General features: G+C 38.2%; 1 protein-coding gene across 1 annotated transcript in view; it reads right to left on the reverse strand.

Moving 5' to 3' along the window:
* Positions 1–12,195, reverse strand: part of TMEM67 (transmembrane protein 67) — a 76,282-nt gene that overhangs the window by 9,995 nt on the left and 54,092 nt on the right. The window contains exons 22-23 of the mRNA XM_066266062.1: positions 7,604–7,684; positions 7,014–7,130 (exon numbers count right to left, since the gene is read on the reverse strand). Coding sequence (XP_066122159.1) covers positions 7,014–7,130; positions 7,604–7,684 — 198 coding nt within the window. The remainder of the gene's footprint in view (positions 1–7,013; positions 7,131–7,603; positions 7,685–12,195) is intronic.

Raw genomic sequence — 12,195 nt, forward strand, 5'->3', positions numbered from 1 at the left:
CAAGAATCCACTGGGAGGAATAAATAGTAGGTTGAATGAAGCTGAGGACCAAATCAGAGTTTGGAAGATTAAGGTAGAAAAAAAAAAATCAGAGCAGCAAAAAGAAAAAAAAATGAAAATCAATGAGGATAGTTTAAGGGACCTCTGGGACAACCAGAAGGAGAAGAGAGAGAGAGAGAGCAAGGGATCAATAACCTATTTGAAAAAAAAATGACCAAAACCTTCCCAAACCTGGTGAAGAAAAAAGACACACAAGTCCAAGAAGTAGAGTCCCAAACAAGATGAACCAAAGAAGCCCATACCAAGACACATCATAATTAAGATGGCAAAGATTAAAGACAAAGAAAGACTCTTTAAAACAACAAGAAGACTGACCAGGAGGTGGTGCATTGGACAGAGTGTTGGACTGGGACACAGAGGACCCAGGTTTGAAACTCCAACATCGTCGGCTTGAGTGCAGGCTCATCTGGTTTAAGCACAGCTCACCAGCTTGAACCCAAGGTTGCTGGCTTGAGCAAGGGGTCACTTAGTCTGCTGTAGCTCCCTGGTCAAGGCATACATGAGAAAGCAATCAATGAACAACTAAGGTACCGCAGTGAAGAGCTGATGCTTCTCATCTCTCTCCCTTCCTGTCTGTCTGTCCTTATCTGTCCTTCTCTCTGTCTCTGTCACAAAACAACAACAACAACAACAACAAAAACAAGAAAAAGATAGTTACCTACAAGGGAGTTCCCATAAGACTGTCAACTGATTTCTCAACAGAAACATTTCAGGTCAGAAGAAAATGGCATGAAATGTTTTTTTCAGAATATTTATTTATTGATTTTTAGAGAGAAAGGGTGAGGGAGAGAAAGAGAGAGAGAGGAGTATCAATCCATTCCTATAGGTACCTTAACCAGGGATCAAACCAGCAACCTCTGTGCTTTGGGAGGATGCTCTAACTAATCGAGATATCTGGCCATTGTGGCATGAAATATTTAAAGTGATAAAATGCAAGATTACTTTACCCAGAAAGGCTATCATTTAAAATTGAAGAAAAAATAAAAGAACTTTCCAGATAAGGAAAAAACTAAAGGAGTTTGTAACCACCAAACCAGCATTACAAGTAATGTTAAAGGGTCTGAAAAAAGAAGAAAAAAGGAGGAAGAAGAAAGAGGAAAAAAAGAAGAAAGAAGAAGGAAAAAGAAAAACGGGCAGAGGGAGAGGGAAGTGGAGAGGAGGAGGAAGGGGAGTAGGAGAAGCAACATAGGTAAAAAAATAAAATGGCAATAAAAACATACCTATCAATAATGCTTTAAATGTAAATGGCTTAAATGCTTAGTCAAAATCCATATGGTAGGCCCTGGCCGGTTGGCTCAGTGGTAGAGTGTCGGCCTGGTGTGCAGGAGTCCTGGGTTCGATTCCGGGCCAGGGCACACAGGAGAGGTGCCCATCTGCTTTTCCACCCCTCCCCCTCTCCTTCCTCTCTGTCTCTCTCTTCCCCTCCTGCAGCCAGGGCTCCATTGGAGCAAAGTTGGCCTGGGCGCTGAGGATAGCTCCATGGCCTCTGCCTAAGGTGCTAGAATGGCTCTTGTTGCAACAGAGCGATGCCCCAGATGGGCAGAGCATCGCCCCCTGATGGGCATGCCGGGTGGATCCCAGTCAGGTGCGTACGGGAGTCTGTCTGACTGCCTCCCCATTTCCAGCTTTGGGAAAATACAAAAAAAAAAATCCATATGGTAGCTGAATGGATAAGAAAGCAACACCAATATAAATGCAGTCTGCAAAGAGACCCACCTCAGAACAAAAGAAACACATAGACTAAAAGTAAAGGGGTGGAGAAAGATATTTCATGCAAAAATAAATAAATGAAAAGAAAAAAAGCTGGAGTAGCAATATTTATAAATATAGACTTTAAACAAAATAGACTTTAAAACAAAGGCTACAGTAAGAGAAAAAGAAAGATTACATAATGATAAATGGAGCAAAACAACAAGAAGATATAACCCTTGTAAACACTTATGCATCCAGCATAGGAGCACATAAATATGAAAAGCAAGTCTTGATGGACATAAAGGGAGAGACTGACAAATAAAGTTATAGTAGGAGATTTTAACATCACATGGCATCAAGATAGATCTTTCAGACAGAAAATCAACTGGGAAAGTGGCCATAAATGACACACCAGATCAACTTGATTTAACTGATATCTTCAGAGCATTACACTCCCAAGCAGCAGAACATACATTCTTTTCAAGTGCATTAGGATAGACCACAGGTTAGGACACAAAACAAGTCTTAATAAATGAAAGAAGACTGAAGTCATATCAAGCATCTTCTCTGACCATAATTATATGAAACTAGAAATCAGTCATCAAAAAAAGATTTTAAAAAGCCCCAAAACACACAAAGACATGGAAGCTAAATAACATGTTACTAAACAATGAATGGATTAACAATGAGTTCAAGGAAGAAATCAAAAGATACCTTGAACCAAATGAAAATGAGAAAACAAAATCTATGGGATATAACAAAAGCAGTCCTAAGAGGGAAATTCATAGCATTACAGGCCTACCTCCAAAAATAAGAAAATCTCAAATGAACAATCTAACCTTATACTAACGGAACTTGAAAAAGAACAACACAAAAATCCCAAAGTAAATGGAAGAAAATAATAAAGAATCAAGCAGAAATAAATAAAATAGAGTCTACAAAATATAAAAATAATCAATAAATTTAAGAGTTAGTTCTTTGAAAGGATAAAGATTGACAAACCTTTCATCAGACTCATCAAAAAAAAGATAGAGAAGACCCAAATAAATAAAATCAGCAATGAAGAGAAGTAACAACTGACACCAAAGAAATCAAAGGATTGTAATAAAATATTATGAACTATATGCCAACAAATTGGACAATCTTCATAAAATGGATAAATTGATAGAAACATTCAGTCTTCCAAATTGAATCTGGAAGAATCAGAGACTCTGAATAGATTCCCTTACTGAAATTGAAGCAGTAATCAAGCAACTACCAGCAAACAAAAGTCCTAGACCAGATGGCTTCACAGGTAAATTTTACCAAACAGTCAATAAAAAACTAACACTTATCCTTCTCAAACTTTTCCGAAAAATTCAAGAGGAGGGAAGACTCCTAAGCTCTTTTTACTAGACCAGCATTATCCTAATTCTAAAACCAGATAAAGATACTACTAAGAAAGAAAGTTATAGGTCAATATCTTTGATGAACATAAGATACTAAAATCCTCAACAAAACATTAGCAAACTGAATCCACAATATATTTAAAAAATTATACACCATAATCAAGGTGCATGAAGAAGCAAGGTTGTTATAACATCCACAAATCAATTAACATGATACATTACATTAACCAAATAAAGGATAAAAACCACATGATCATATCAATAGATGCAGAAAAAACATATGATAAAATCCATCACCTATTCATGATAAACACTCTCAACAAAGTGAGAATAGAGGTAACATATCTCAACGTAAAAAAGGCCATATTTGACAAACCCAAAGCCAACATCATACTCAATGGGCAAAAACTACAAGTGTTTCCTTTATGATCAGCCATAAAACAGGAATGTCCCCCTGCACCACTTTTATTCAACATAGTACTGGAAGTCCTAGTCACAGCATTTAGATAAGAAGAACAAATAGCAAGCATTCAAATTGGAAAGGAAAAGTAAAACTGTCATTATTTGCAGATGACATAATATTGTAGATATAGAACCCTTAAGAGTCCACCAAAAAACTACTAGAACTGATAAATAAATTCAATAAAGTAGCAGGATACAAAACAAATATTAAGAAATCAGTTGCATTTTTATATACCAACTATCAGACAGAGAAACTGAGAAAAAAAAAACCATTCACAACTACTTCAAAAGGAATAAAATACCTAGGAATAAATTTAACCAAGGATGTAAAAGACTTGTAGCTGGAAAATTATAAGTCACTGCAGAAAGAAACTAAATAATACACAGATAAGTGGAAGCATATACCGTGTTCATGGATAGGAAGAATTAACACCATTAAAATGTCCATAATACCCAAAGCAATCTACAGATTCAATGCAATTCCTATCAAAATCTCAATGGTGTATTTCACAGAACTAGAATATTCCAAAAATATATATGGAACTACACAGGACCCCAAATAGCCACAGCAATCTTGAGAAAGAAGAACAAAATTGGAGGAATCACACTATCTGATATCAAGTTATACTACAAGGCCATAGAAATCAAAACAGCCTGGTAATGGCATAAAAAGACATATAGATCAATAAAAGTAGAGAGAAATAGAGAGCCCAGAAATAAACCCATGCCTTTATAATAGTCAATATTTGACAAAGAAGGCAAAAACATACAATGAGGTAAAATATTCTATTCAATAAATGATGTTGGGAAAACTGGACAGATGTGTATAAAAAATGAAACTAGAATACGTTCTTATACCATACACAAGAATAATCTCAAAATGGAGTAAAGACTTAAATATTAGAATCAAAAACATAAAAATCTAAAAAGAAAACAGTAAAATCTCAGATGTCTCATAGTAATTTTTTTTTTGTTATATTGGGTAAGGGAAACAAAAGAAAAAATAAACATGTGACTACATCAACTAAAACATTTTTGTACAACAAAGAAACCATCAACAAAATGAAAAGTCAACCCACTGAATGGGAGAACATATTTGCCGGTACACCTAATAAGGGACTAACATTTAAAATTTATAAAGAACTTATAAACATCAACACCAAAAAAAAAAAAAATCCAATAAAAAAATAGGGAAAGAACCTGAATTAGACACTTCTCCAAAGAGGACATACAGATGGCCAACGGACATATTAACAAGATGTTCAACATCACTAATCATCAGAGAAATACAAATTAAAAACACAATGAACTAAAACCTCACACCTGTCAGAATGGCTATCATCAATATATCAACAAACAACAAGTATTAGCAAGAATGTGGAGAAAAGAGAACCCTCGTGCACTGTTCGTGAAAATAGGTGGAGGCTCTATGAAAAGCAGTACGGAGTTATTGCAAAAAATTAAAAATGCAATTATCTTCTGAACCTACAATTCCACTTTTGGGAATATATCTGAAGAAAGTTGAAACACGAATTTGAAAGAATATATGTTCACTGCAGTATTATTTACAATAACCAAGATTTGGAAGAAGCCCAAGTCCCCACCAGTAAATGAGTGGATAAAAACCCTGTGGTACACTTAAACAATGAAATACTACTCGGCTGTAAAAAAAAAAAAGAAAAGAAAACCTTACCTTTAGTGACAGCATGGATGGACCTGGAGATCTTTTTTATGCTAAGTGAAATAAGCCAGTCAGAGACAGATGTGGAATCTAATGAACAAAATGAACTAACAAGTAAAACAGAGACAAACTCATAGATAGAGTGCAGTATAAAGCTGTGTGTGCGTGGGAGATGTGAAGAGGGTAGTTGTGAAGGGGGTGGAAGGATTGAACACAAAAGGACTAAAGAAAAAAAAAAAGGAAAAAATCTCATGGACACAGACAACAGTGTCGTGATGGCCTGAGGAGGTAGGTGTAGGAATACGGAAGGATAAGTGGTGATGAATACACAAGACGGTGTACAGAAGATATGCTGTAGAATTGTGTATCTGAAATCTGTATAATTTTGCTAACCAGCGTCACCACAATAAATTCAATTAAAAATTATCATGCCATTTTCATACCTAATAAGATTAATCTTTCTTTATATAATTTAATATTTAGTACATTAAATCTCCCAGTTTTTTTCCAAAGTTTTTTTTTTCCCAAAGTTTTTTTTTCCCTTTTTCTTCCTTTCCAAGTGAAAGGAGGGGAGATAGACGCCCACATGTGCCCCGACCAGGATCCACCCAGCATGGCTGATGCTCTGCCCATCTTGGGCCATGCTTGAAACCAAGCTATTTGTGGAGCCTAAGGTGGAGGCTCTGGAGCCATCCTCAGTACCCTGGGCTGATATGCTTGAACCAATTGAGCCATGGCTGTGGGAGGCAGAGAGAGAAGACAGAGAGAGCATGAGAGAAGGAGGAGGGGGAAGGGTACAGAAGCAGATGGTCACTTCTCTAACAGGGAATCAAACCCAGGACATCCACATGTGGGGCCGATTATTTACCACTGAGCCAACTGGCCAGGGATCAAAGTGGGTTTTTTTATAGTTGATTTGTTTGAATCAAGATTCAAATAAAGTCAACACATTGTATTTGTTTTGTTTCTTAAATTTCTCTTACTATCATACAGTTCTACTTCTACCACCACTATCATCATCACCCCTTCTTGTATTTTCATGCCTTTCATTTGTTGGAGATACTAGGTCATTTGTCCAGCAAGACAGCTTACATTCTAGATCTGGCTGATTGCTTCCTGTGGTATTATTTAATTTTCCTCTCTATCTCCTCTACTTCCAGTAACTAGTGGTTGGATCTAGAGGCTTGATTATATTCAGGTTTAATTTTCTTAGGCATGAATATTTATTGGGTGATACTATGTATATACTCCATACTGTCATAATAAGAAGTACACAATGTCAGTTTTCCTCATTTTTACTTGTAGTAAGATTAAACCAGTGTGTTCAGATTATGACAACTTGATTCCTCATTATAAAGTTCCCCGTACACATTTACTTAATTGTTTTAGCATCCACTGTTGATGGTAGCCTACATTCATCAATTCATTAGTCATTCAGAAATGATGATTTTTTAACTTAGAATTCCTTTTTATAAATTAATTTTCCTTTCTTATATAAGAAAAAACTTTCCCTCATGTATTATTTAGACCTGAAATAGAGATCATATAGGAACTGCAGGATGCAATTTGATTCTTTCTTTTTATCAGTGTTTAAGGTAGTAAGTTGGTATCCTAACAACTTTCAAAGCAATCAATAAGAACTTCAAAAAGTATTATTACAAATACCTAGATTAAGAAAAGAGAACCTATCTTTCAACTTAAAAACAAAAAGATGTAAAATGCATTCATACCGCTTCTCTTTTAAGATTCATATTCATTTCTTCCATGTTAGTATCTGCATGCCCGTGTACTGATCTGCCATGAATGTAATATCCAAAACATTTGTGGGATAACAGAAACACTGATATCTATAAAGACAAAAGAATAAGGAGCAATTAACAACGCATCTGCAAAACAATAAAAATTAACTTTTTCTTAAAATTGCTTCCTTTCAAAATAATGAGGGTTGAATTCTTGGAAAAATTTTAAAGAGAATAATAAGGTATATAAAGGAGAATGAGGTTATTAAAAAAGTAGATCAAAATGAGACTGAAGATATTTTCCAAGAAAGGAAGAAATACGGTTGATATATGAAAACTTTTCTCAGCTTAATGAACTATTTGGTAGCATAAATAATTCATAACTAAGAAATGCAAATAAACACAACTAAGACGGTAAATATTAACTTGTAGCTCATTATAACTATCTCTGGAATTAACAACCAGTGGAAATTAAAACTAAAAATCCAAATTATACCAAGTCACTTTTAAAGCTTCTCTAAATGCACATAGGACTTTTAAAAAGAAAATAACAGTTGCAAGATCAAGTCAGAAATACTTACATTGCTCATACAGCATAAATCAACAAACTGTCGAATTTTATCTTCTATAAATCTCTCATAGAAGACAGCAAAGAACACAATCTGAAACATTAAGTGAAGTTCATACTTATTAGCTTTTAGAATTTAAAATTTTTTTATAGCCACCATGTAGTATCTTAAGACAAAAAAAAGTTCCAATCAAGAACAAAGTGGCTTCTAATGGTCCCTATGGCATAAAATCCTACTTATCATTTCTGAATCTTCTGTCAAAGAAAGAAGGCTTTGGAACTGTGTTAAAGATTCATTGATGAAGTGTATTTTCAATTTTAAAAACTTTTTATGTGCCATTAACACAAGGTACGACAAACATGAGGGAAGAAAGAAAGGGGCTTTTAAAATTTAGGATAAACGATTGTATTAATAGTTAAATTTCTGTCTTGTTCTGTAATTCTGCCCATCTCCTAAATTCCAAAAGCCATTAGAAAAGCTGTTTTCAAATTAATCTTCTCTGACAGAGCAGCACATAAAAAACATATATTAAGTATTCTATTTCAATTACAGATAGTATTAAACATTCAAATGGAATGGTTTCAAGTGTTTTCTAGATTTAATAAAAATACAAAGGGAAGCTTTATAAATCAGAAAAGTTTATATTGTATTCCTTCTCAGAAGTGCTTCAGAGAAAGATAACTACCTCACTAACCAATTTAAAGTTGTCTCTGCCATCCCCATTCCTAACTCCCATTCCTCTCAGCTTCATCTCCCTGCTGATGCCCTTTATAGCTCTCGGCACAATTTATATATAACTTGTTCATGTTATAGCACAGCATTAGCTCAGCACAGAATCCAGTACATAAAATGCACCCAGATATATGAATGAATTAATAAAATGAAACCACAGCTGATTATTAAAAACATTTTCCTAAATACTTTATGTCCATATTTTTAAAACCTCTTTAAAGGTTATGAAAAACAGCAACATTAAAAGTTTAAAAATTGCCCCTGGCTGGTTGGATCAGTGGCTAGAGCACTGCCCGGTATATGGACGTCCCGGGTTTCACTCCTGGTCAGGGCATACAAGCGGAGTGACCATCTGCTTCTCTTCCTCTCTCGCAGCCAGTGGCTTGTTTGATTTGATCACCAGCCCTGGCGCTGAAGATAGCTTGGTTGGTCCGAGCACCAGCCCCCGACAGGGGTTGCCGGGTGGATTCCGGTCGGGGCACATGTAGGAGTCTGTCTCACTACCTCCCCTCCTTTCACTTAAAAAAAATAGTTTAAAAATTAAAGTATACTACTTAAAAGTTGAAGAAGCTAAGTATAGGGAAATTAAAGGAGTGAACAATGAAGCCTAATGTGATGAGAATCAAGAAAAGTTTGTACAAATTTATGGAACTGTAACAGGTTGTTAAGGGAACTCTTTAAGATCCTTGAAGAATAAATACTAATAACCTCAGAAAGGGACCATGGAAAGAAGTGCCTTCCTATCAGAATAGTAGCAGAATGACAAAGGAGGTTAGATGGTGGTGCCTGAGACTACTCATTACTGCCCCAACAATCCTTTTCCTTCTCCTTAGTGAGAGATACATTCTTTGAGTAGTCACACTGCCGCCCACCTGAAAGATGCCAATGCCATGAGGTACGGCCATGTGACTAAGTTCTGACTATGAAGGTGCTGGATGGCACTTCTGTAAAGGCTCTTAAAGAGAAGCATGTAACCTCTCTCCCCCTGGCTTCTCTCTCCTGTCTCCTGCCCGACAGCTCCATCAAACACTGTGGACCATGAGGTGACTTTAGGCATGGAAGTCCAGAGAGGCAGAGAAAAACAGGCTTCTGCGTGCCGGCCTTGCACTGCCCACCTCTCACTTTTGTTTCAGCTACTACTATATATTCGACCAAACATGAAAAGCTTCAGATGGTATTCTTTTTTTTTTTTTTAATTTTAATTTTTACATCGATTTGTGGGTGAGGGGAGGGAGGGAGAGAAAGAGAAACATCAGCTGGTTGTTTCACTTAGTTATTCCATTTGGTTGTGTACTTACTGATTATTGCTTCTGGTTCGTGCCCTGACTAGAGGAACCTGCAACCTCGGCATTTTGGGATGATGCTACCCAATGGTATTCCTTTAAATTCTCTACATCCCTAGGAGACAAGATGGTGCTGGAGTAGGCGGACATACCAGAATCTACCTCCCAGAACCAATGTGGATTACAAACTAATTTTATGAACTATCAGCTGGAAAAACCAACTTTGGACTAAACTAAAAGGACTCTTCAACCAAGGAATGCTGAAGAAGCCACACAGAGACTGGTAGGAAAAGCGGGAACGCGGAGAGGGCTGCCCAGCTTCTCGGAGCGAACGGCAGCAGGGAGAGACTCGCGTGGCGGGAAGTGAGTTTAGCAGAGGGGGAAGGGTCCTGAGCCCCAGGAACAAAGCCCCAGCCTGCAGCCCCAGAGCCCAGAAGAAGCGTAAGGACAGTATTTAGCTGGAAACAAGTCAGGATACTGTTTGTGAGAGAGTCTGATTTCTCAGACCCAGGATCCTTCTTAAAGGGACCACGCAGAACATCTCTCTCACAACTACTCACCCGGGGCTCCTGGGAATGGGGAGAGAGGAGAGAACCACAGTAACAGGAAGATAGTGCAATCTAGGAGGCATAGGGAAAAACATTTTGGGAGATAGCCACCCTAACCCCTGGGACGAGTCACTCCCCAAAGCTGAAGTGAATATTTCCCCCGGAAACAGCAATACCAGCAAAGGGAAGCAGGAGAGCAGCCAAACAAGCTCCCCCGCAGCATTCAGAGCAGAGTCGCATAGAAGGAGGGAGCTTTCGGGTCTACAGTAGTGAGTCTTAGGGTCCGAGCTGCAACGTCCCCACCCACGCGGCTGAGGGCGCACCGGCGGGCAGCAGCGGGAGACAAAAGCGCAGTTCTGCTGGCAGGGGCAGAAGCCGGCTGGCCACCACTGGGCTCAGGTGTGAGCTCAATCTTGCCCGGCTAGGGAGAAGGGGGCGTGCAAAAGCGGTCAAGCTCAGCTGCCGGGAGCCTGTAATCCAGCCTCCAGGAGAAGGGCGGGAAACCCAGAAAGGGTAGAAACCAGCCCCGGAGCAAGGGCAGAGGAGCACATCCCTGCCCCGCCCGTGCAACCCAGGCTTGCGGTCTGACTTAGTAGCCTGCTCCTCCCGCGAGGGTGGAGCCAAAAGCCCAGAAGAGGCGGAGTTCCACTACAAAGCTGAGCTTGGGCACGCAGCCCTGCCTGGCTGTAGAGCCAAGGCCAGCAGCTGTTCCTTGAGTGAGATCATCCTGCAAAGGCAGGGCGAAAGCTCTGAAACAGGCGGAGACCCGCAGCTGAGCAAAGGTGCTTGCCAGTGACCTCAGGACCGAGCATAACGTCACACACGGGGGCGGGGCAAAGGCCAAGGCCACCAACCCTTGTGCACCGGAGCACGTGATCACAGCCACTCTCGTGAAGAGAAAATGCGGAGGTAGAGAAATACAACACAAATAAACCAAGAGAAATCCCCAGAAAAGGACCTAAGTGAATCAGATATAACCAAATTACCAGATGCAGAGTTTAAAATAACGATTGTTAGGATGCTCAAAGATATTAGAACCACCATAGATGGCCATTACGAAAACCTAAATAAAGAGATAACAAATATAAAGAAGGACATTGAAATAATAAAAAAGAATCAGACAGAAATGACAAATACAATATCTGAAATAAAGAATACAATGGAAGGAATTAAAAGCAGGATGGATGAAGCAGAGAATCGAATCAGTGAGTTAGAGGACACAATAAATAAAGGCACGGAAGCAGAGCAGAAAAAAGAAAAAAGACTCAAAAAGTCTGAGGAAACTCTAAGAGAGCTCTGTGACAACATGAAGAGAAATAACATCCGCATCATAGGGGTTCCTGAAGAAGAAGAGAAAGAACAAGGGATAGAGACTTTGTTCAAACATATTATAGCAGAAAACTTCCCCCAATTAAAGCAGGAAAACATTCCACATGTTCAGGAAGCACAGAGAACTCCATTAAGGAGAAACCCAAAGAAACCAACACCAAGACACATCATAATTAAATTACCAAAGCTAAATGATAAAGAGAAAATATTAAAAGCTGCTAGAGAAAAAAAGACTATCACCTACAAAGGAGCCCCCATAAGGATGACTTCTGACTTCTCAACAGAAACACTTGAGGCCAGAAGGGAATGGCAAGAAATATTCAAAGTAATGCAGAACAAGAACCTACAACCAAGACTACTTTATCCAGCAAGGCTATCATTTAAAATTGAAGGAGAAATAAAAAGCTTTACAGACAAAAAAAACCTCAAGGATTTCACTGCAACCAAACCAAGGCTGCAAGAAATGCTAAGGGACCTGTTGTAAACAGATCAAAGGAAAAAAATATATAGCAAAAGAGAAAAACAGTTTTAAAGGAAAAAAAATGGCAACAAACAATTACATATCAGTAATAACCTTAAATGTTAATGGATTAAATGATCCGATCAAGAGACATAGGGTAGCTGCGTGGATAAGAAAACAGGACCCATACATATGCTGTCTACAAGAGACACACCTTAAATCAAAAGATGCACACAGACTGAAGATAAAAGG

The sequence above is a fragment of the Saccopteryx bilineata genome, chromosome 3 (genome assembly GCF_036850765.1).
Source record: "Saccopteryx bilineata isolate mSacBil1 chromosome 3, mSacBil1_pri_phased_curated, whole genome shotgun sequence".
NCBI lineage: Eukaryota > Metazoa > Chordata > Mammalia > Chiroptera > Emballonuridae > Saccopteryx > Saccopteryx bilineata.